This window comes from Hyperoodon ampullatus, assembly GCF_949752795.1.
Source record: "Hyperoodon ampullatus genome assembly, chromosome: 12".
Lineage (NCBI taxonomy): Eukaryota > Metazoa > Chordata > Mammalia > Artiodactyla > Ziphiidae > Hyperoodon > Hyperoodon ampullatus.
Genome location: NC_136925.1, coordinates 84,442,080 through 84,468,440, shown reverse-complemented (window position 1 = coordinate 84,468,440; position 26,361 = coordinate 84,442,080). Strand labels below are relative to the sequence as shown.

The 26,361-nt window shown below is 42.4% G+C and overlaps 1 protein-coding gene across 1 annotated transcript in view; it reads right to left on the bottom strand.

Moving 5' to 3' along the window:
* Nucleotides 1–1,708: 1,708 nt before the first annotated feature.
* Nucleotides 1,709–26,361, bottom strand: part of PACRG (parkin coregulated) — a gene marked incomplete at both ends in the record, with an annotated part of 535,367 nt that continues 510,714 nt past the window's right edge. The window contains one exon of the mRNA XM_079716504.1: nucleotides 1,709–1,869. Coding sequence (XP_079572630.1) covers nucleotides 1,709–1,869 — 161 coding nt within the window. The remainder of the gene's footprint in view (nucleotides 1,870–26,361) is intronic.

The window sequence follows — 26,361 nt, the reverse complement described above, 5'->3', positions numbered from 1 at the left end:
GCTTGCTTCTGAGTCCCAACAGAGCCGTGGAGGAAATTCTGGTAGGACCCTTCAAAGCCACTAACAGCCAGCGTCTTTCTAACAAATAGTATCATGGACTTTGGGGTCACTTCAAACACATCACTGATGCCAGGACGGCAGCTGATGGGCACAACTGAACATCATAGTTTGGAGAAGAAAACCTGTCTTAACCTGTCCATGTCTGCTTCTAGCTCTGTCTTTTCAAAGTATTATACACGAACGCCAATTTTTCTTACCCGGTCACGCATCTCCGTTTATCCTAAAAACTGCTTCCAGAAACTAGGAGGTAGGTCCTGGATGCTAGGTTTCATATGCTGAGCCCGTCATCAGGGAAGATGAATAATGAACCAGTTTTCAAACTCGGTGTTTGCCTTTGGAAACTTGTGTCTTACATAGTTAGTGACAACAATCTCGAGGCAAAGGGTCCGTTTCCCAGGGGAACACATTTCATTTCTTCACTTTTGTGCAGAAGCTGCACTTTGCTACAGAATGAGACGCTTCAGGCTATGCACTTCTGGGCAGTTACAGCATTTCTCAGGTGTTCAGAGCCAGGGGTCCATCGTTCTGAAGCTTTCCGGGCTGAGTTTCAAATGCCCCGAGCTTACCGCCCCACAGGCCTGCAGGGCCCTTGTCAGGGCTGGCACCTTACACTTGCTCTTCTCTTCGGACACCTTTTTTCTTTCCCAGTTGAATGAAAAAGTGCATGTCTTTTGTCTTTTTTTTTTTTTTTTTGGTTTCAATAAAATTCCAAAACAGTGCCATCAGACCCACCTCGAGGTACAATGAGAATCCATCCAACACACCCGTGGGAGGAAGCCAAGGAAAGGAGAATTGCCAAGAAAAGAATATGATTTGTTTCAAGGGGCGATCATTAAGATGCTTATAAGTCATTTTCAAAAATGATTGAAAGCCCTAAACAAACCGCTGGATAGCATTTTGTCAGTAACACCGGGGTCCTGAGATGCAGGATGTCATAATACAGAGGGACAAAGATGCAAACTAGCTGTTTTTAAAACAATCACGTTTGCCATGTTGCATTTCACACCTAACTTTCCCCCTCCCTCCCTCCCTGTCTCCTCCCAATATAAACTGGAAAGCCCCTGCAAACCCAGATCACCAGGGGGCTAGAAGCATCAATTATTTTTATAGCTGAGGATCATAACGGGCGGCAAAACTGTCCTCCTGTAATGGGAATATCGATTCCACGGTTTTGTCGGATGTCAAAGCACACTGTTCTGCACAGCTGCTGCTGAACGGGTGCTTGTCGTCCACGACCAACACCTGTTAAGCAGTCAGCACCAGCGCTTCCCTTCCAACCTTTGACAACCACCCTCGGGGCAGGCAGACACAACTGCTGAATTGCGTATGAAAATTGTAGTTTTATTGTCTATACAACTGAAGGTTTAACTCGGATTCCTGCTTCTTTCCGAACTGTATAAAGAAGCAATTCTTCTCCTAGAACAAATAAGCACAGTACACTATTGTAATCTAAGAAACAGGCACTATTTGTGTATTGGAAAGCCTTGCTCCCAATAGGGCTACAAGTCCAATGGCCCATGAGCCACTATTTTAGCAGCTGTAGAAAAGTGAGCCGTAGAAGTCACAGATAATGAGGTGCTAACAGCAGCAGAGACAGATGATCAGAAGGCTAGGAGAAGCCTTCCTCGAATCCCAGCTGTTCCCACCGCTAATTTAGCAAGCACGACTCATAGGTAGGGACCATGTACTTGATGTTGATGAAGGCGTCTTCTCCTCCGGAGCGCTCCAAGGCCTCCAGCGTCTCCTGGACCAGGTCACCGATGTTCTCCCGCTTCTGCTGGCTGTAGTCGATGCCGTCCCCGGAGTTTACTGGGTCATGCAAACACACAAAGAGGCCCGTTATTTCACTGCATTTTCCCGAAAAGTCCTACACACGTGTCTAGGCATTTTTCTCTGAATGCTTGTCATGAGACGCAAGCAATTAACAGTTTTACACGATCCTGTAGAGTTTTAGGAGTGGTGACAGATATACAAAAATACAAAGTCCTAGAATGGAGCTGATGAAAATTCATCTAAACTAAAGAAATCAGAGAGTAAATGAAAGTGAGGTGATCATGGTTACACAACAGTTCACAAGTCAGGGAAGTCTCTTTCTTAAATCTGGTAATTACATCGAGAGTGTTCTCTTGGACCTTGACTTCTTCAAAATCCCAAGATGGCATACTTAGAGGGAACCGTCCATCACCAGGTTAGGGTGCTGGCTCTATGTGATTTCAAATGGACATACTTTGGAGTGAGGGGCTTAGCCCATGCCCACGTCTGTGGCTTCTGTGTGTGGGGTGAGCCCCTTCTCCTCCAGATATCACTAAGCCAGGTGTGCAGCCCTCTGACGGCACCCCCATCACTCCAGATGCAGGTGGGGAGGAGGAAAGAGCTTCTCCTGCCGGGGCTGCTCCTGACCCCTCCCTGAATGCTTGGATGACAGTCATCCGTTATGGCTTCATAGAGATTGGTGCCACTGCTGGTTTTGGAGTCTAAGTCCAGGCAGGTGGTCCACCCAGGAGGGCACCTGGAGGACCCGACCGAGGCCTCGTCTCCCAGAGCCTTGAGTGACCACTCAGCTGCCTCTCAGACTCTGAGGGAAGGGGTTCCTAGGCTTGGCCTTCGATGGCCTCGTTGGGGGGGAACCTGGGTCTGACGTGCTTCACCATATACAGCCCGGTCTCAAACCATTTGGATAAGAAGTATCTGATTCCACTCCACCTGTGAGGTTACCCAAGTGCGTGGGGTCAGCCCCAAATGGGAGACCCTCTACTTGGATCCAGAGTATAAAAATTCCACAATTTTCTCGAATAATAGTCATTACATGCATGTAAGTTGCATTTCCCGCCCAGACTTCTAAGGGTTTCAACACTGTTTATTTTCCCAGTAAGCGAGTCATGTCTGTGCCTCTGCTGGCATTACCCCACCTGACCTGTGATGAAAGGAAAGGGCCACAGGGTGGGCTGAGAGGCCCGGGAGGCCTCAGGATAAACGGCCTGAAGGCTCAGGCCATGGGATGCTACAGGGAGAACAGCTGCAACTTGAAAATGCGCACTTTACCAGATGAAAGTGTTTATTTTATTCAGATTTCAATGTAGCTCCAAATGCTTATCTTGCTTGAATGTAAAAATTATAGAGGGAAAAACGGTATTTCAAAGTTTTTTTCCCCAGTTGTTTTGGACATTTTAAAAAAGATGGAGTAATGGTTCAGACCATTAATAAAGGTAACAATTACAATCACACACAGCATAGATAAGCAGGTTTTTGCTTGATTTTCCCAGAAACTTGTTAAAGAAATATCACTGTCTTCTGTACCACAGAGAAAAGACATGGCTCTCCTGACTGGCTTCTTTTGGTGGGGGGTGAAGGCAGGCAGAAATATTGCTAATTTTCAGAAAGAGAAAGACTACGAGTCACACAGCTACAGTGCATATCAATTTTTCATAACCAATAAACTTACAATGCAAAGCCATTGTAATTAGGTGGACTTTTCATTTCTCATGGTGGAAGGCTTTCTGCTATGATGGGGAAAGCTGGATTGAAGTCAAAGCTTGATTTACAGAGTAGCTGATCATCTAAAATATTCATACATGATACTTGTACAGGACAAATAAGAGATAAGATGTTTGACCAAAAGGGTTCTTGCCCTGTTGTTTTTGAGCTAAAGGTAAACTTAAAAATATATATAGAGAGACAAATACACACAAATGAAATAGGGTTTTGTTTTTTTTTTTTTAAAGATTTACAGGGTGGTCTGAGAAGAGAGTCAGTGCAGTTGGGGTCACCCACCAGGGAGGACAATAAGGTATCCATCCACATGGAGGGCTTTCCAACAGGAGAAGGTCTTGGGTTAAATTAAGAGAGAAGGGGGAGGAAGCTTGTGTGTGTGTGTGTGTGTGTGTGTGTGTGTGTATACATGTGTGTGGGGGAGGGTCGGTCAGGCGTGTTACAGGTGTAAAGAAAAGATGCTAAGGAGGAAGGTCCCAAAGAGGGGAGGGCCAAAGCAACACAGTCCAAAACAGGCGCAGCAGGGACAGGGACAGACAGCGTGTGTGACAAGGGAGACCCGTAAGGAAGGTACATGTGAGGAGCAACGTCAGCTCCCAGGATTCCGATCGGAACCGGGAAGAAGGTCCAGTGAGAGGGTCCGGCTGCCCTTTGAGGGCTTCTTTCCTCCAGAGGACATTCCTGATAAATTCCTCCTGCTCACGACAGAGGTGCCCTTAGGGAGGAGCCTGCAGGACCCAGGTTTGCACGGCCAGCCGAGCCCAGGGCGCAAACACCCCGGGGGCACATGGAAAATGTAATTGGTGATGGTGCCCAGTTGTGACAGCCTTGATCCAGTTCCTGATGGACAAAGATACGTAAATTAATCACTAATAAATGGTGCCTTTTGTTGGCATATTAGTCAAAAGGTCAAGAACTGAATAGATCACGGGACAGACATATTTTCCTGATGGGGGCAGAGGGGGGTGGAAAGTCTGCACACAATGGAAAGCTTAACACACCCTGTTTTCCCCACTGCCTTCCAGAATGCTATAATGACAAGCAACACTTTATTTCAATAATAACCTATTCTTACTTTTTAAAAAATATTTAACTGTAGGAGTAAGTAAACTATGTAGCTTTTTTGTTTCCCAACAGTGTATAAAGCAGATGATAAAAAGAACAGAACAGAATAACAGTTGCTTATTCAAAAAGGGAGTTGGAGTTGGAATATTTTGTGGTTGCAGAATGTGTATCACTGGGGTAGGAAAAAAGCCCAACAAAGGCACACACCCCTTCTTTTGGGTGCTGAAAAGATGACCAGGCACAATTTAGTGTCAAGCCATGTTGAGAGGCAGGTGAGCGGTGTGGTCTCCATTTCAAAACTGTTACATTGTCGGGTTTTTTTAGAATCTGAGCTTGAGGTGATTAGCTTGAGCTCACCATTTAAGATACATATGACACTGTTGGAAAACATACTTGTGAGAATAGGATGCTTTAAAAAAAAAAAAACCGAGATGGTTATGTACAATCGTCAATTCTGATTAGGAAGGTGACATTTCAATTCAGGAAGCTAGGAGTCTATTTTATGTCCAGCAGCTGGAAAGATACATTGTTGATGGAAAAGATATGTTTTATTTATAACCAAACAAATAGGAGTATAACAACGGTTTAAACCAGACTTTGCATTTCTAAAGGGATAATACGCAAATAGACTAGAACAAGGGATTTGGTTTCTCTTCTTAGCGGTCCTTGTGTGCAGGAGGTGGGCAACTACTGTTTGAAAGTCCTTCTTGGTTAGGGATTATTTTAAGTATACTTATTATTCTGAATGTTGAAGTTGTTTTTTGTTGTTGTTGTTGTTTTTTCACGGTACGCAGGCCTCTCACTGTTGTGGCCTCTCCCGTTGCAGAGCACAGGCTCCGGACACGCAGGCTCAGCAGCCATGGCTCACGGGCCCAGCCGCTCCACAGCATGTGGGATCTTCCCGGACGGGGGCACGAACCCGTGTCCCCTGCATCGGCAGGCGGACTCTCAACCACTGCGCCACCAGGGAAGCCCCCTGAAGTTGTTTTTGATTATGTAGGTAGTATGTTTAAGCACACACATCCTCCTTTTCTCTCTAACCCCCTTTAGACAGTCCTAACCTGGATGCTTTCTCTTTCTAGATGCCGCTTTGGTCAGAATTGGGATGTGTGTATCCCAGTCTTTCATTGGTCAATGGCATGCTCTCAGTGAATGAACTCAGCTCGTGATTGTGAAGTGACCATCATGACATCTCATCACCAAGGCCATCCAAAGGGAGGCTGCATCAGATGCACTGACATTTCACATAGATACGTATCTACAAGGCAGTGGACATGGACCAGCAGCAGACACATGTCTTGTAGGATTTCAATGAAAGAGTCTCTTAGCATTTTTACAATTTCTAGACTGTGTAGAAGCTTTATTCTTTTCCTTTCTTCAGTTACTACTATTACAGGAAACAATGGGAAAAAAAAAAAAGCGAAGTGGGGAAAAGGAAACTTTTGGTGGCCAGAGCAAGGTCTTCCCAAGTTAGTGCTGAGGTTGGTGTCAATGGCACCTTTGGCCATACCAAAGAGTGATGTTCTCTCTGTAGACAGCAGAAGACTAGGCCCTGCAGGGTAATGCCAAGATGGGAAAAAAAAAAGCTCTTGCCTTTGGGGAGCTTCTCTTCTAGCTGGGGGAGCCTAGCTGGCCACAGTCCCTGTAGGTCACGTGCACGCCCTGTGAGAGTCAGTGTGGGCCACGTACCCTGACTGCAGAGCCCTGGCACCATAGGCCTCTCTCCTGTTCCTTGGGTTCCCACTGGAAACTGTGCCCTGAGAGAAGGCTTATCTGTGTGTTTTAGTCAGACACTTGAGTCCCCTTGTCTGAAAACAGGAAGAGCAGTGAAAGGATGTATGGACGGCCATAAGAGGCTCAAGGAGAGTTACATTCACATTTGGATTTTTCTGACTCTAGTGTTTCTTTGGTCAATACTCTTTAATGTTAAGTGTATAGATATTGTTATATGAACAGTAATACACAACGAAGTTATTGGGAAATGAAAGCATTATTTAAGGCATCGGAAATAGAGAACAAATAAATGCTTACTTCGGGTTGCTTATTCAACATACCTGAAGTATTACTCATTTGGTACCAATGGATGAAATAATTTATAAACTCTACCTATACTTTCTGGTCATGACTAAGAAAAGCAGTAGGCACAATTTGGGGAAAACTTCCATTAGTTTTGCAGGCTCCTGGCTGAAGCAGCAGCAGGACAGGCTCAGCACGACCACACGATGGAGAGGCAGTGGGTCAGCAGAAAGGAAGGCATCGTGCCCACTGCCACCTGTCTTCCTGAAATTGCTCATGACTTGGCAGCTTTGCAGAGCCATGAACCAAACATTCCTAAAGAAAACACTAGCTTGGGAAACTCAATTAAAAACCACCAGAGTGAATCAGGAAATGATAAGCAATGACTCAAATGATGTCCAGACTACCATTACCAATCTTTCTTCACACTACTAACTTTTGGAAGCTCCAATTTATGATGTAACTTGCCATGCTCAGTGACAGCAACGGTTTGTGTCACCTCTTAAGTGTACAAGAGCACTTGAAATAACTGTGGAAAGTAGCAAAGCCCTCAGACAAATAAAAAGATGATTAAACTGATGGAACAACATTCACCTCAGCCTCTGACAGCACCAGACAGCGAGCCAGGCAGAGTGATTCTCTCAGCACACCGAAAGCTAAATTACAGTCATAAAACAAGGCTTTGAAATAAATGGCTGCTGACTGGTCATGGTTTGGCTGCACCCTCCTTTGGTCTACCGCTTCCTTCTCTAGCCATTTGTGCGTGGCCACTTTGCATACATGGTATGTGAACGTGAATCCAGGCCAAGTCCAGCCTGAAGCTTTTCTCAGTATGAGAGCATCCATGGATATAATGCGACTTGCAGAGAACACGCCTGTCTACCATTTCCCCAGGTGAGATGCTGGCGAGCTCAACACAGGGCAAGAACTCTGGTCCTTCCTTGTGTGCCCGGGGGAGGGGGGGCTGAACAACCTCCCTGAAGCAATGTTGAGTGGAATTTTAAAAAGTACTAACAGAAGAAACTAAATCAATTCTTTCTGGATCAGAAAAGACTTTTTTTTTTTTTTTTTGGTTGCTCAAATGTTGAACTAAAATATTTCAAAAGCTTTAAAGCTCAACTGAAAGGAATTTTACCTGTCAAGACCTGTAACCAGTGCCAGCTTCAGCCACAGCTAAAGCTGCTTTCCTTCTGCCTGGGTCTCAATGACGTCATCTGCTCTGGAGAGAGAGTGAGCCCTTGGGGCCTGGGCTCAGGTCTCGGCAGGGTGTGTGTGTGGAACCTACTGCAAATATTACTGTGATAAGATGTTTCTTGATGACAGTAAACCAACACAGATGTTCTGTTGGATGTTTCTGAACAAAATTTCAATTTTGGGCTTAGTGGATTTAACAGTTACAAGCTGGAGATGACCTCAAACAGTAATTCCCTGTTTGCACTAATTGGTATTTAAGCAGAAATGTTAGTTGTAGTGGAATAAAACTAATATTTTCCAACAGATATTTATTAAAATGATGATTCTTATCATCAAAAAAGATTTCATTAAAAAGATGATAACTCACATGAGTTTATAAATGGTTGCTTTGAGTTTTTTGCCTTTTTTTTTTTTTTTTTTGTGGTACACGGGCCTCTCGCTGCTGTGGCCTCTCCCGTTGCATAGCACAGGCTCCGGACGCGCAGGCTCAGTGGCCATGGCTCACGGGCCCAGCCGCTCCGCGCCATGTGGGATCTTCCCGGACGGGGGCACGAACCCGTGTCCCCTGCATCGGCAGGCGGACTCTCAACCACTGCGCCACCAGGGAAGCCCGAGTTTTTTGCTTTTTAATTTGAATTAAGAAAGGGAGAGAAGAGACAGATCTACTTTGTCTTTTAAGGAGTTTTTCATTTCAAGATCTAGATTATATTGTCAACATTTGCTTTGCCAGAAATATTTTGTTTATTTGGGATTAGTTTGAACCCAATTTACTTTATAGAAATAGTGTTACCTGTTTTGGAATAAAAGGGCTTTCTCCCATAAAGTTTGGAAAATTCCAGTGGAAACAACTGTAAATTCCAGTCTGATCCTTTCTGGAGATGAGGAAATTGAAGAGGATGGGAAGAGGGGAAGACAAACTAGGAGGAATTTCAGTTTTCTTCATTGAATAAGAGAAGAAGCCTTTTGGGAAGATGTTTTGGGGTTATCTGCTTTTAGAATCCTGAAGAAATGCTTCCTTCACTTTCTTTTTTTAGCTTTGCTATGTTACTTTGAGGACACTCATCTTTTTTTTTTTTTTTCCTTAGTGATAACGTGTCACCCTACTCAGAATTCTGGGTATTTCCCTGTTTGGCCCAAACTTAGCCACGGCTTCCTTGGCTAACTTCATATTCTCTTGGAAAGTGATTGCTTTCAACATATCCTTAAGTCTGACTGTACAATGCATATTTCTAGAGTGTTGGTTCATGGCGGGTGTGAATCAAAGTTGCAATGGTTTTGCAACCAAAAACTTATAATAACCAGAGCATATGTCATGCTAGAGATGCCCAAAGGCTTCAACACTCCAAGTCTCCTCAGATCTTGTTGACATTAATGAAATTCATAAGATTTCTTTCCTCTGAAGATAAAAGCTTTGAAGCAAGACCTCGATTCCCAGCTGGATGTCTGTCTCTCTCTCTCACCTTTTGACGCTGGAGCTGGGTGACTAAAGCAAGAGGTTCCTAAGCCATCATAGTTTCGAAAGCTCAAGGAAAGGTTTTCATCTCTGAATGGGGGCGTTGATCACTTGTGAAACAAAAGATATCATGGATCTTGGCCCAATTGTCAATTAGATATTTAAATGTTCCTTGAGACAGACAATGAAGATTTCTAAACAACTGCCATTTTGCAACGGCAAAGCAGATTTATTCTGTAGGAAATGAACAAGGATAACATTGGGGTGTAGTGATATAGTGGAAGTAACACTGAACTTCAAAGGCAAATAACTTGCCATATAATTTTTCAAACCTTAGCAGCTGCAATGTTCAATAACTCACTAGATGGTTAACTATGGACAGGTTACTTAATTTCTCTGAATCTCAGTTACCTTCCCTGTAGAAAGAAGGGACTGAACTTTGGATGATCTCTGCTCATCCTAACATTGCATTATATAATATCACAACACAACTTTGGAATAAGCTTTTGGAAAGGATGGTTATTCAATGGATGCACAGTATTTCAACTGAAAAGATAATCACAAAGCATCTGTGTAGTTCTTCAAAGTAAGTCACAGATCTCATAAGCATCAAATTCAGCTTTCAAATCAAGTTCTAAAAAACCCCAAAGGACCAAGGTTTATATAGTTAGTTCTAGTTTAGAAAGAGAACACTGTCAAAAATTCAAATTATTTGTTGACACACTACCAAAAATTATTCCATTCTGCTACTTCAATAAGTCTATGTAGATTTTGATTTATTAGAATAAAGACCAAATGTATGGGTTGGTTTTCTAAATATATTCAGTTGACAGTGATTTGGTCAAGACTACAAAAAAGCAAGTTAGGTTCATCTCTGATTATTGACAATTTGACTTGGAAGTTATACTGAGAAAAATAAGTGGGTTCACCAATTTATCCCTCTACAGGATAATTACAACTATAAATTCAGTTGCCATTGAATTAAACTGTATTCCGAGTTGTGAAGTAGAAGTGTATCTCTTTTCTTGTTGGTCCACATGATTCAATGCAGATTCAGTGAACACTCAACAGAAAAGGAGCAGAGAGTTCTAAGTCCAGCTCTTGTCCTAAATCTATTTCCTGCTGGCTTATCTCATGGTGGAGTAATAATAACAACAACAATACTAGCATAATGTCATTTAAAGCTAAGAATAGCCCTCTGAGCTAGATACTATTACTGTTTCAGCACAGGGAGCACACTGAGGTTTAGGAGGTGAAATCACTTAGTAAAGTGACACAAGCAGTACATGGTTCTGGGATGCTGAGAAAGAGAAATGGTGGGAGGCACATATGCTGGAGTACAACGAGGAGGTGATAGAAAGATCCAGAAGAGAGGTCTAAGCATCCTACGCCAGCATGGGCAGCGCACAGGGAGCAGGAACTTGGCCTTTCTAACTCTAGAAGAACCTTAACCCTGTAGAGAAGGAATGGCATCAGGAGAGAGGGTCTAGGTGAATAAATGTCGGAGGAGATATTCTACTCACTGCAAGCAATCAATTTGTGTTTCACAGGGCAGCAAACTGTTCATCCTAGCTTCATTTTTATGATACAGACTATTATGCTATCTTTCCTTCTTTATAAGTCCTTGAAATAATGACATCCTTTACCAAAATATGTTCAGGAAGAAAAAATCAAGGCTGATTGATTTCAAGGACTTTTTTTTCAGTGCCGTATGATACAGGAGGACTATGGGGAAATTCTAGGATTAACTTCACATTCCATCCCTCCCACCTTTATGAGCACTTATGATTTATTTCTAGATCTGTAGGTGTTAGTTATAGAGTCTTCTAGAGGAGGAAATCATAAGGCTTTAATGTACTCGAGACAGAAAAGCAGCCTGAGAGCTACTGTCCAGGATGCCTATGTTACTTGCAGAAGGATGCCTGGTAGAGTCAGACCAGAGGTGTTGGGAAAACCTGTAACTACAGACTAGTAGGAAGAAGGTGAGAAGGTAAAAAGGAGGAACCTTGTAAGTATCTGGATGGTCCTTCTATATCCTTTGAAAAAAAGCCAGATTCCAGCTACAGATGTTGGGGAAGTTTATGAATCAAAGTTCAAGGTTCCCATGGTCCATGAGGACTATGGAAGTCTCTAGTGTTCCTTTAGGGAACTGTATCTTGGGATTCTTGAGTCGTACTTAGTGGAATCAAATGCCCGTGTGGAGGCCTTCAGGTGACTCCTCCGCGCCCCCCCGCCCCGCCCCTCCACCCCTCCCCCACCCCTTCCCACCGGAGGTAAACGCTGACTTTACTGGTAGCAGGAGCCCTGCGTCTGGGCTCAGAAGATCAGCGCCATCTTCGCCTCCTCCTTCCCTGTATCCAGCTTGCTGTTGTGCAGTGCACGGTGGGTCTGCTTAATACACCCAGTTCCAGAGCTACTCTGGCCCACCCTGGGTGGTAGTGAAGAGTCTGTCTGGTCTTTCAAACTCTCCTCCTCCTAATTCACCCTGCAGATTAATTTTCCTAGTCACCTTCTCTCCTGATTAATAACCAACATTTCCATGTTGTAGGATGGATCAAATTCAAGTTCCCAGTACCCGGACCCTCTGTCTCTGCTCTCCCTGATGCAGTCAATCTTATATTCTTCTCCTTCCCAAAGAGACTTTCTGCTCCACTCAGACGTGGATTTCTTCCTAGCCCCGATGTGTGCGATTTTCATTCATGTCTTTAAAAACCCCCATAGGAATATGCTCCTCTCTCCCTTGTGGGAAGTCCCACCTTACTTCTTTTCAAGGCCAGTCTGGGATTTACTTCCTCTGTGAAGTTGACTCCACAATCTTCTTTCTTTATTTTGAATCCCTAGAGCTATGGTCAGTAATATCTCCACCTCCCTTAAGTACATGTCACTCTAGAACCCTGAGAAGTGCTTTATGTTGCTTAGTTTTCCTACATTTTACCACCTCTTGAAGGATAGGTTTATGCTATAAACCTTGTTCATTGGCATCAAATACAAATCGAATCTTTGTGAAAGGGATGAATGAAAGAATAAATTACTGCTTTGTGTGTTTACTGAATCCAGAGACGTTATAAGCAAATTGAATTCTAAGTAAATTGTATGTTAAAAGTAGTGCCCACAGGGCTTCCCTGGTGACGCAGTGGTTGAGAGTCCGCCTGCCGATGCAGGGGACGCGAGTACGAGCCCCGGTCCAGGAGGATCCCACATGCCGCGGAGCGGCTGGCCCTGTGAGCCATGGCCTCTGGGCCTGCGCGTCCAGAGCCTGTGCTCCGCGACGGGAGAGGCCACAGCAGTGAGAGGCCCACGTACCACAAAAAAAAAAAAAAAAAAAAAAGTAGTGCCCACAATCTGCCCAATTCTTATTCTTTATTTACTATTTACAAACTTGTGAGTTCTTATCCATGGAGACAGTATTTATGTGGGTTCAGAAAGGCTGAGTATATGTACATAGAGGGTTGGTGTAGTTAGATAGCCTCATCTCTTTTCCAAAATCCTCCTTGATTTAAAGTGGGGTTTACTTGGATCACCCTTAAATTTGAGAAGAGAAAACTTTCTTTCTCCAGAATGAAAAAAAAATCAGATTATCCTATTTCATTGAATATCTAAATTTTGATTAATATAGTTTCTTTCCCAGCTACATGATAATTTTCAGTCAGACAAAGAAATGTTTTCAGTTGGAAAGGAAATACTGAAGGCTGCTTTCAGGGGTGATGCAAACCTATTGGAGATAATTTTACTGCTCTTAGACTGATGCTGGAAACTTTCAGAAATGGACCAGAATGACAGTTGTTATCATGGCTTTTCATTTCCAAGAAATATTAATGATACAACCCATTTTCAATTCTAAATTCTTTTTTGTATTTGAGGTAAAAAAATGAAATCTCAGATTTCTAGCAAGTTTTATCAGCAAATGCAGTAAACTATGGGCAGATGTACTTCTCAAATTATCTTTGTTAGAACTTTCAGCTTTATAGTGAACTCAGAACTCAGAAGCCTGTATGTGTCCACACTGGTGATCGCCATCACAGCAAAGTTTGGTTAAATCATTTTAGATGAATACCTGCACAGCGGGGCACAGAGCCACAAAACAAAAGACCTTCATGGCCTTGATGTATCCTTTGTTCTACTGCAGAAAATAATTAAATAAAGTCACGAATGGTGCTCACAGTGAAAAAACACATTGCCCCGTTTCTGCAGATCAGATGATTCCTCGATTATCTACGATTTATCTCAGCTTACTTAAACTAGCTACTCTTTGAAAATTCTAAGATGAATTATTGGGTGCAAAATCTAATAGATTTCCAAGCCATTAGCTGTAAATTTTACCGAGTGAAAAATCTTTCTCATCAAATGAGCTCAATTAATGCAAAAATAATATATTTAATGAACAAATCAAAGCAATCTGCTGGGCTGAACTGAGTTAATGGCTGTATAAGTGACAGAGTTAAAGCCTTTTACAATTGTCTCAGTTTAAAAGAACCTCGCAGTATCTCTCAAAGCTCTGACTACCAACTTTCATCAGTGTCTACGTTGGTTAGTTCAATGTGGCGGGAGACATCCACTCTGCCACCAGGCACATTATCGCAGAGCACAACCTGCAAATACTGAGCTCGCCTGACTCCATTTTTCCAAATGTTCAGGGCTTTGTCAAAGTCCAATCAGAGTTCTGGCTGTGTGGTAAGAAAAAGAGAGGTATCTAAGTCATGGGGACAAAATGAAAATGTGGCCATTTAATTTGCCATGTCAGCAAAATCGGGTTTGCACATGAATTGAAACTAAAGCTTGTCGGAAATGCTGATAGGTGAAATATGCTGACTTTTGATACTTTTGAATAAAGACTGTTTATTTGCCTGTGTTACATTTTTATCTCTTAAAATTCCTCAGTTTAGGGCACACAATTACTTTCCTCTTAATCAGGCTTTTGGGGGTAGGTGAGTCCAAACAAAGCCAACTGGAAACAAACAAGAGCATCCCCACAGGGTTGAGGCCATGTGCACAAGGATATGCCCTCAGCCTCTTACTGAACCTCTGGCTGAAACAGGTGTAATAATACCTTCCTGGAAGGAGAGGTGCAAGGATAAAATAAAAGAATATATGTTATGTCTTTAGGAATATAACAAGCAATTCGTATTACTGTAGTTTCTGTGATGTCAGTATCCCATCTTCCAGGTAACAGCAGATTGCCTATGATTTAACTCTCCTCTGGGTAGGACAGGAAGACTAGCCCACAGAATACCATGCAGTAAGAGTTTTGTTCTTATAAAATGGGTTCACTCAACAGCCCCAGAAAAGGAGCAACAGGGAACTGCTTTACCTTCAAGTCCTGCAGGAGAGTGAGTTTACTGTCTGGACTCACCATGAACACAGAGCCGCCCTGTTGGGGACACTTGTTACACGGGCGTAGTTTGCTCTGGTCTAGATGGGTTCCTTGAACCCTGTCTGCAACATGATCAAGGTTCTTGGTTGCAGGGCTTTAGAAGCAAACGATTTATGGCATAAGCTTACACTCACTAGTTGCCCTCAGTCCCCTTTCTCCCCGGGTAGAGTTCAATATATTGGTGCCTAAATGAATGGGGGAAAGACCAGTTCTTGTCCTCCTGCAAATGGCACTCAGGCTTGGCTATCTGAGCCCTGGCGGCCCTGTTTCTTTCTCTTTTGCTTCAGATAATTCATATAGTTCCTACAATTCCCATTTTATATCGAGCAAGTAGCTGAATTGAGAAGGAGAGGAAAAGAGAGGAAGTGTCCTTGCCTATTTCTGATCACAAGGTAAGAGCTGAGCTGGAGAAGTGACAGTAGAACAGAAGGGAGAATATGGGAGCAGTGTTCCACCTCGTGTCTTGTCCCTGTAGGAAGAGTACTGAGGTGGGGAAATTTAGAAACCTTGCTTTCCTGCTTCTTCTATTGCAGCTCAAGTCACCCCCTCCACCTCGTCTAGCACGTGGGTTGCTACTTTGGCCTCTGAGCTCCCCCACCCAAGCTCTCTCCTAGACTCTTCAGATCATGACCCTTGGCCCCTTTGGATGCTGACGGGCCTCAGCTCCTGCCCCTGGCCAGGCTCCCAAATCTGACATTTGCGTAGTAGACTCAGAGCTCTGAGTGAACTGGACAAATGTCCTGGCAAGCAGGCACACTCGCTGCCTTCTCTCAGGCTGGCACCTGATGTATTAAGTCTGGAAAAACCTCCAGGTCTCTGGAGAGACCTAGCCCAGGGAGTTATCAACTTTCAACCAGCCAAGGCCTCTACACACATCATCCCATTCAGCTCCAGCCTCTGGGGATACCATCCGCTGAGGAACACTGCCCCTCCACATACCTCTATGGACAAGACCTACATTCTTGGATTTGAAGATCTGCCATGTGTCTTGGCTGTTTATATTTTTACATAGACCTTTGGCTCACAGAAGCAGCTCTAATGGTGGGGATTTCAGGAGTCAAGGGAGTGTGGCTTCGAGGTGCTTGTGGACAGACAACCTTCCCGGGCCCTGGGATGATAGCAAATCTGTCGTCTGCTCTCCCTCCTTGTGGGCTGGACCCAGCTGCGGGTCAGGGTATGTCCGTGGGTGCAGGCTGTGGACGGGGCCCCTCAGCAAGGGAGAGGGAAGCTGGTGGACCAGAGGCAGAGCAGAGGCTCCTTGCCCCCCACAGCCGCCTGCCCGCCCGGGGCTCACACACCACTTCCATGTGCCCAGAGCAGCAGTTGTTTGTAAACTGCTTCTCAGCTTGAGGATAAGAGGAATGTAAATCCAAGGAGGAAATCGAGAATGGTGTTCTAATTTGAACTCAGATGTAGTTGTCCAAGTTCTATGATTTCAGGAAGATCAACCGGGTGGGGTTCTGGTAGCTGAGGGTAGAGAGTGGAGAACTAGAGGGGTAAATGGGGTGTTGACGTTCTGGAGGAAGAGGCAGATATTAACACCCCAAGAAACCAACGACGGAATAAGAGTGCTTGAGAGAGTGAGAGGTTCTAGCAAGGACCGGAAATAAGAGATGTGGCAGAGAGGGACTGGGAGGGACCACCTGGGCAGGTGATCAGGACAGTCTCGATGAGGAAATTAAAATTAAACTGAGCCCTAAAGGCTGAGAAGAAGGCGGCTTTGCAACAAGCAGCCTGGGGAGGACGTGCCGCGCTGAACAGAAAATGCAAGAAAGGCCTTGAGGTTGGAACAAGTTGTCATCAGAGAGCACAGTGTCACCTGGTTATCGTGGTCATTCTTTTCAACACTGATGATACTACACGTAACTGTAATTTTTAATGACTGTTCAACAGCTCTGGGGTTGAAGGAGTGTAAAGTCTGTAGCCACCCTCCTCTAGTTAGGGACATTGTCTCCTTCCAGATTTTCACAATTTTAGACAACAATGCAATAAACATTTTTGTGCATTCAGTCTTTTTTTTTTTAGTTCTATTATTTCCCTGAAACAATTCTCAGAAGTGAGGTTACTGCTTCAAGGAATATGAACATTTTGTAGTCATTGGTATATATTGGTGTATATATATATATCTCCATATTGATTTTCAGAAAGGTTATGTCAACTTATAATGTTACCAGCAACACAGGAGCTTACCTGTTTATCACAGCACTGGATGCAATTAAATTTTGTTTGTTAGTTCAGTACCTATAAAAAGTTACTTTAAGATTACTTTCGTTAGTATTTTTCTAATTACCAAGGAGTGCTAATATTTTCCAATGCTTTTTTTTTTTTTTTTTGCTACATGTTTTTTTTTCCCCTTATGAGAATGATTTGTTCTTCTCTTTAGCCTATTTATTTTTCCGGCAGGTTTTACAAGACAAAGTCTCCTAACATCCTGGGAAGCTAAGGAGCCGACAGATCTCTGGAGTTCAATCTCCGGCATTCATTTCCTTTTGCCTGACTCAATCAGCACTATTTCAGAGGGCAAAGGGTGGCCTGAAAAGAGTTACTGTAACTTCTAGAGGTGCCCAAGGGTGGTAGTACCCTGGGAATGAAAGAATCTGAGGGATTGTGTTAAGAAATGTAGGGGAAATCGCATCACCAACAAATTACTTTGAGTGATTTAATTGATTGCCACCTCCAGGAGGAGGGACATTTATAGTGCTTAGATTTCTGAAAAGCTTCTTTGCACCCTTTCCTTGTGATCGCCCATCCATCTGCCCACCCACCCAGGGCTTGCTTCCTAGGTCATCCTATGAAGGACCAGGCTCAGTTACCCACCAGGCTGGTCACAGATACGACCTTGAGGGCCGTTTGGTCAGCCCTCACTGACAATGTGCCTTAAATCAAGACTGTGGGGCTTACCTTCAAACTGGATTATGTACAAATGAGGAAATCATTGTTATTTTGGTTTGTGTGTGAAAAGTGTTAATTTGTTAAATGTTAAATTCATGATATACTACAATTGATTTAAACTTGTGTTGGCATTTCTACATTTTTTACTATATGGAGAGCCCCAAAAGATGAAAGTGGCACCAGAAAGCCCAAGCTGGAGGCTGGGTAGGTCTTGGGAGACAGACTTTGAGGATGAAGATGGAGCTAAGCCAGAGCATTTGTTCTTATTGAAGGTTAAAAGACCAGTAGCAGTGGAAACTAAAGTCTGCTATTTATCTTCAGGCTAGGGACAGTGCAGACAGCTGCAACACGAGCCCCCTCATAAAGCCATGCCAATAACCTTAACCGTGACCTCCGGCTAGAGACGCATTTCAGTGGGTGTACTGATAACTCTTTTAGGCACAAATAAGCACAGTTGTGTCAATTTTGTTTTGAGGTCAGATGATTAACTTGCGGGCCCTTTTTAGTGAATAACAGGGGAAAAAATGTCTTTACATCTTATTTCAGCTTAACAAACAAAACAAAGCTTTCTAGTGGGAAGAAAGTTGCATATTACATCGAGAGCAGATTTTAAGGTAAAAATAAACATTACAAAAGGACTTTGAACCTGATGGGCACTGAGCTATTGCAAGGTCGGATTAATAACTGACATGCCATTCAATTAATTAAGGTTAATATAATTATTTGGATAGATATTTCAGTACACATGACCTTTAGTTCTGAATTATTTGGGTATTTCTTTTACTTTTTTCACTTCCTTTTATGTAGTTACAGCTTGTTACAATGTTATAGATTAAGAAAAAGCAAGCTGTTTACAGAGATCAGTGTGAAGCATTTAAAGTTGTTTTTCGGGCTTCCCTGGTGGCGCAGTGGTTGAGAGTCCGCCTGCCAATGCAGGGGACAGGGGTTCGTACCCCGGTCCGGGAGGATCCCACATGCCGCAGAGCAGCTAGGCCCGTGAGCCATGGCCACTGAGCCTGCGCCTCTGGAGCCTGTGCTCCTCAACGGGAGAGGCCACAACAGTGAGAGGCCCGCGTACCGCAAAAAAAAAAAAAAAAAAAAAAAAAAAAAAGTTGTTTTTCTCATATTGACCAGCCACTGGCAGGTCTAATCATTGCCCTCTCTCAAAGACCAAGGTAAAATAAAACACAAGAAAAACATTGCAGGGCTGCATGTGTTAGCACACTGCTACAGTCCTTACTCAGTGTTGAGTCTGTCCGGAAACCAATGATTAATCCTATAAAAAAACTACGTAACTAGGACCCCAAACATTACCGATCTAAAAAGCCAGGTGGTAAATAAAACTACTCAAAAATTTAAATTCCTTTAAGTTCTGTTAAAATTGTTTTCAGCTTGAAGGAACTAAACTGACTCACTTTTTATTTATTCTGCTATTTCCCTTAAAAAAAACCTTGTAGCTATAATATGACAAATCAGAATTTGGGGAAAGGAATAGATTTTGGGGGTCTCTATCTCCTGCAGAATGCAGTTGAAATTCTACCAAAAACGAGCTCTCAGAAGTCTACCAATAACCCAAGGGACGGTGGTGTTAAAGGAAGGTGTTCCAGAGAAAACGGCCTTGGCTGCCAGGCTCAGACTCCCAGAGGGGCCTCCTGCTGCTAGGACGGAGCAGACGTGTCCTCTCTCTGGCTTGTTAAGCAAACTTCTGACTGAGCACAGGGAAAGCGCTACATGGTCCTGGAAACAGGTTTGGGCACAGCAGGGCCCTGAATTGACCCTCTGGGGAGAGCAAGGTATCAGCATCAGGCCCGGAGCCTTATTTATGTTCCTTCACTTAATCCTTAAAGAATTCTGTGAGGTTGGTGATGATACACATCACACACATAACAATTACTCTTCCCAGGTACCTGGGTGAGTTTTACCGTGAGGATTAAGTAAGGTTACGTAAGTAAAATTCCTGTTACATACGCGTAAGCATGATACCAGTGTTTCTAATATTCTTTGTTAGTATAATCATCATTATAATATCAGTGTCAATGCCTCGTCAGAGGGAGGTGGTGAGAATGAAACGAACTAACCTACATAAAGCACCTGGCCCAAAGCTTGACAGTTATTGGGCAAAAGACGAGAGTTTGTTTCTTTCACTCCCTTAATAGGGTCGATTCAAGGAGCTTATGACGTGTTCATTAACTTTCCAAATCTACCCATTGTACACATGAGTAAATTGTCAGAGATGGGATTTGATCTCAGATCTATATAAAGCCAAAATCTCAGTTATTTCCATTACAACTTGCTTCCTCTCTCAGGGAGCTCAGGGGCAGTATAGTCAAATCTAGTTGACTCAGAAATTTCTGATGGTTGACCCTGTAATAACTTTAGAAAGAGGGTACCTCCCAACCTCTGTGGATTATTGGGTGTTAAATATATTTTGGTTTATGTCATTCTTGTTTCTGTATCCAGAAGAATTAAAATATCAGAGAAAAAAAGGTTTTGAATGAAACTGGAATGCATTTAAGATTTTAAAATGTGCATGTGCCTACAATAATAATAAAACATTGTTTTATATTTAACCACATGACATTACCAATGTTCAACCATTTCTGACTTACAAAAATGTCAGTTTCATGGTTTAATCTAAATTTTAATTTTTTTAAATTGAGGCATATTTGACATATAACATTATATTAGTTTCAGGTGTACAGCAGAATGATTCGATGTTTGTATATATTGTGAAGTGATCACCACAGTAACTCTAGTTAACGTCCATCACCATTTACAGTTACAAAGTATTTTTCTTGTGATGAGAACTTTTAAGATCTACTCTCTCAGCAACTTTCAAACACTCAATACAATATTATTAACTGTAGTCACCATGCGGTACCTTACCTCTCCATGGCTTATTTTATAACTGGAAGATTGTATCTCAAATTTTAATTCTTACTATGTAAAAAGAATTACCATGTAATTCTTACTGTAGGCACTAGATGTGTAAGCATCTTTTGTATATTTAGCTTATTTAATTTTAATTCTCAACAACCTTGTGAAGTTGGTAATACTATTACCCACAGTTTTTACAGGTGAGGAGCCTGCAGTACAGAAAGGTTCGATCTGACTTCCAAGTATAAAATTTAACCACGATATAAAAATAACCAAATGCCTTTATGAATATTTTGACCAAGAAATTCGATTCTGATACATCTGAAAACAAGATGAAATAAAAAATGTCATATTAAGTAATTTCTTTAACAATGGACATATTATTCAACTAAATGAAAACTGTTTTCCCTCTATATAGCTTCATAGCTTTGGAATTATCTGTGAAATTAATAATGTAAAGTTAATAATAATTTTGCATCACTGTGATTGGCCAAAATTAAATGCAAGGATAGATATGGTTGTCAGAAAATTTACTGTAAAATAAAAAGATTATATCTGATCCTTAAAAATATTTCTTTACTTTCCAAGTTTTCTCCAATGTTTTCTTTTCCTTGAGCTGCCATTTTATATTTGGAGAAAACTGAGATCAATACTGACAACCTGACTTTTATTGACTAATTTTAAATGTAAATTTTGTTTTTAGCAATTTTCCTTGATTCTCCACAAAAATAACTTGTTTAAAGTTACCATCCTCACTAAGTTTAAGATTTTTTTCCCTCTGTAGTGTGGTTTTTAAACTGTTTTATAAAAATATTTCCATAGGGGATGCAAAACAGTATTATGATGACATAATTGGTTTTACTCCCATGAAATTTCACATAAACATACATAAAGCAGTATTATAGCAGATTAACTTTCTTATATGAGATTAAATTCTCATTAATATATTTTAATGTTTTATGAAAAATATTTTGATACAAAGAAGTACAGTTTCCTCATCTGTTTTACTACAGTTGTGGGTTTTTTTTTTTTTTTTTTAGATCATTTTCATTAAAAAAGTTGTTTCCTAACCAAAATAAAGTTCACTTTATTTTTTTATTTTTTATTTTTTTATTTTTTCTGCTTTATAACAAATTTAATCAGTTATACATATACATATGTTCCCATATCCCCTCCACTTTTTTTTTCTTAAAGAAATAATTGGATCATAGCAATTGTAATTGCTATTAGAGGTTATCAGGCTAGATAGTATTTTGGCAAAAATAGAATCTAGGTTGGAATTGGAAAATAGGAAAGTACAAGAAGATATTATTACTCGACCTTATGAGGATATATCAAAATGTGGATGTGGTTAGTACTCTTGTTTTCTTTTCATGGTTACCTCTTTTATATTCTTTTTTTAAAATTTTTTTAAAATTAATTAATTTATTTATTTTTGCTGCGTTGGGTCTTCATTTCTGTGCGAGGGCTTTCTCTAGTTGTGGCAAGCGGGGGCTACTCTTCATCGCGGTGCACGGGCCTCTCACTATCGCGGCCTCTCTTGTTGGGGAGCACAGGCTACAGACGCGCAGGCTCAGTAGTTGTGGCTCACGGGCCTAGTTGCTCTGCGGCATGTGGGATCCTCCCAGACCAGGTCTCGAACCCGTGTCCCCTGCATTAGCAGGCAGATTCTTAACCACTGTGCCACCAGGGAAGCCCCTCTTTTATATTCTTCACTGATGTTGAAAAAAATGATTTTCTAGATCCTTATTAACTTTCAAAAATGATTAAAACTTCCATTAAAAATCTCACAACACGGTGAGCCTATATTCTTTATGTATTTAGAGCAAACATACATTAACGTGTCACACTTTTGAGCATTTGTGTTGACTTTCTCCAAGTTGTGCAGACTGTCATTACGTGTGTTTGTCTTATTACATTGCCTTCTTAATTCCCATATTGTGGATGATAAACATTTTAGTTACAAATATTTTATATTTTTGATCTCAATTGACCATGTATATATGGAACCACTGAAATTTCAAAAAATTCTATTTCTGTAATCCCTGGTGTAACAGTCACCTATACAGCAATCTGGCTGAGAAGGCCGCATTGCCTTGGATCACCCAGAAACGAGCACAAAAGACTTAATTTCATTGTTGTATGTAATTGTTGCCTCTTGTAAAGCCTGTTGGATTACTAGAAGGGAGACAAGGGCTGGGTTTGGGCCCCTAGATGTTCCAAACCACAGAGGTAACTTTGGTGCCCACACAGTGGCTGGCGCTTGCATGGTGTGCCCACACACAGGTACACTTAAGTGCACAGTGATCCCTGGTAGGAAGGATTTAAGGCACTTCCATTCTATCATTGAAGCTGAAATCAATAGTTCACTGTTGACTCTTGTTCATGACCTCAGTGTCATTAAACTCCCCAAAGAGCAGCATGCTGCAAAGGGTTTCCTAGAAACTTCACTTGCTGTTAAGCCTTTCACATCAAGCACAAATGGAAGTCATGCAAAATCTTTTCCAGTAACCTGAGTAATTCACTGATACACCAGGAAGATGTCTAAATATTAGCGCTATGTTTGATTTTACATTCAGGATCAATCTATATCTGTTTCTATCCTTGAAAAAATCCTTGCAAGGGTGTGATTGCTTACTCATTTCAATGAGCCCTGGTCAGAAGGTAATATTCATCTTCTATAACAGTGAACTCAAAAGGAATGAAAAAAAAACTTTTTAAAGGAATCAGAAGAAACAGAACTTTGAATTAATCTGGTTGAAATTATTCAATACTATTCAAGAACATTAAGAGAGCCAACTAGGGAGTAGACACGGCATCTGAACTATGCACTATTTAAAACAAACACTGGCCGAATGATAGTTTCCTCTTACATATTCTCCTTCATTCTGAATACATTTATGCTTTATTTTAGTGAAAATTGTGTTCTATGACACATGTTAGTCAGTGGATTATGTTACCAAAAGAATTTGGACTCACCACTTGTAAAAGTGTGTGAAGAATGACCCAAACCCATCCTACACTGCACATCCCTTCTGTTGTCGAGGCTCGTCACCCTTTCCATTTCTCCTGCCACCACCAAACTTAGTCCCTGTCATCTGTCTCCGAATGTGCCTTGCTGCTTCAGTAACTTCTCCACTGGTCTCTGCTGCCTTCGGTCTTTCTATCCCCTCAAATTCATCCTTTACAACCACCTAATTAAACCTTCATTAATTCAGCTTGTGTCGCATGTTTTCTGATGAAAACATTCAGAAATGTACCATTATCTGTCGAATAAATTCCAGCTTCCTTGGCCTGGCATTAAGCCCTTTTTAATGGGCTTGAGGCCAATCCTCATCTTCCAGTCTTCTCCCACAGGAACATTAGGCTCCAGTCAAATGACAGTTGTTATCCCCAAACAAGAGTAAGGAACTGCCCACCGTCTCAGCTTTCCTCATGCCACTCCTTCATGCTGGATTTTCTTTCCCACCTCTGCTTATTAAAATCTATGAAGGCTTTCCTGATCACACAAAGTCAGAAGACATTTTTCTTTCCTTTAATCATTTACAAGGTGTTTATGCTTCTCTTACCACCCTTATCACCAAGAAACCCATTTTACAGGAATTGTGAAAATATCTCATTGGTAAGAATTAAGCTACTTGAAGATGGGAACCATCTTTGAATCCTCTATAGTGTCTCTCTTAATACAGTAGGTGTTAAAGAAAATGTTTGTTGGAAAAATAAATATGAAGGAGTAATATTGCTTCAGGATGGAAAGGTGTCTGGCCCCCTGCAGCACCTCTATTGCTGGATTAGTGGGATGCAGGGCAGGGTCAAAGCTGGCAAGCAGAGGGGTCCTCTGCAGGTGGAGCAAGACCCGGGGAGAAGCCACTGGAAGGGAGGCTAGGGACGTCGGGATTTGAGTGAAATGGGCAGTCAGTGCCTCCTAGAAGGGAAGTCAGTGTTCGCATTTGGAGGAGAAACCGTTCGCTTAAGAATCCTGGATCAGGAAAGGAGAGGACCAGAGAGGTAGATCAGAGGCACAGCGGAGGCCCGAGGAATACAGCCACACCTGGCAGGATCCCGTCCTCTCCCTGACCTTGGATTCATGGTTAAGCTCGTGTGGATCTGACTTCATTTAATGTAGCTCGATTTATAGATGAGCATAGCGTGAAGGGCCCCTGCTGAGCACTCTCCCCTGAGCCATGACATCATAAGAGTAACAATGCTAAGGTGTGTTGGGAGTTTTCTATTGCCAGGTGCTGCGCTGCGCTTAAATATATTATTTTGTTTAACCTTTACAACAAAACTGTGAGGCAGGTGCAATTATTAGCATCCTTATTTAGAGCTTTGGCAACTAAGTGTCAGAGCAATGAAGTGACGCGCCCAAGTTCTCTTGGTGAATGAACCAGGCGGCCGGGTCTGACCGGGGGCAGGCTCGGCGCGGGGTGGGGTTTGGGGCTGGGTGCGGGGTGGAGCTCCGGGCCTGCTTCTTCCCATTGGGCAGTCTGGGGTTATTTTACTACATTTTCACAGACCAATGAAAGGGACAGCAATAGCTTTAACACTTGAGAGCTTATATAACGTTTTTGGTGCCTTGGAAAATTTTCTCCCAAAAAATAGGTTTTGAATATAACCTAAACCCATTAAGACGGTCATTTGGCGATTGCTGTGTGTGTGTGTGTGTGTGTGTGTGTGTGTGTGAATTAAGTGAATCTGGAGCTGGCACAGAATGAGGATGAGCAATGACTTGTGGGTGTGGGTCGTCTCAAGAAGATGGAGGCAGCGTGATAAAGGTTGAGAGCAGTCGGTCCACGTGCACGGAACTTGACGGGTAAGTCTCTTAACTCTGTTGATCTTCATTTCCTCTTGGGTAAAAGGGGATCATAGTAACTTCCTCCCTGGACTAGTACTACGTGGGAGAGATGGCAGTGAGCGCATGGTACCTGGTGGTGTCACCTTAATTGACACGTTATTATTATTGTTGGCATTTAGACTGGTGTCAGCAGGGAGTGATTTAACAGGACAACACTGAGGACTAGGTTAATTATAAGGCTTTCTTAACTTTCATTTAATTCTACTTCAAATATAATCTTAAGTAGTCAAAAAACTAAAATCATTTCTAAAAAGAAAGATTGACGAAGTCAATGGAAAAATTAAGCGATATTTACAAAAGAAAAACTGACTCAAGACTAAACCTATAATGACGCTTACAATCTGTAATGTCCTTAAGTAGAGTGCTTTGGAAGTACTTAGGAAAGGGAACCACATGAAGAAAGACATCTTTTTTTTTTTTTTTTTTTGTGGTATGCAGGCCTCTCACTGCTGTGGCCTCTCCCGTTGCGGAGCACAGGCTCCGGACGCGCAGGCTCAGCGGCCATGGCTCACGGGCCCAGCCGCTCTGCGGCATGTGGGATCTTCCCGGACCGGGGCACGAACCCGTGTCCCCTGCATCGGCAGGTGGACTCCCAACCACTGCGCCACCAGGGAAACCCAAGAAAGACATCTTTTAACTGATTTGGTCCTCATGCCCCTAATGCCAAATCAGGAAAGTCAGTAAATTAGAACAAACAAACAAAATCAAAGTACAGGCAAGTACTCTGGACAAACAGCAGGCCCTGACCCAGAGGTCAGCCCATGGCAGAACTCGGCATCTGCACAAATGGGGCAGACACCAGCACAGAGAATTTCAAGTGTATCAGCATGAGCCTGATTTCCCGAGACCATTCTCAGCCTCCCATCTGTATGCCATAGTCTAACATCGCAATGGCTTAGGGCTGACCTCGATGCTTGTCCTCCCTGATGGAGGACTGCTTTTATCATTTGGTTCCAACTTTACTGGTCACAGTCTTCTGATCTTCACTATGGCAATTCACAGTTAATTGCTCTAATGAAGGGAAACTGCTGAATAAATCACCCCAAAAGAACAGTGAGTCCTAAATTCACTTGTATTTCTCTTTAGGAT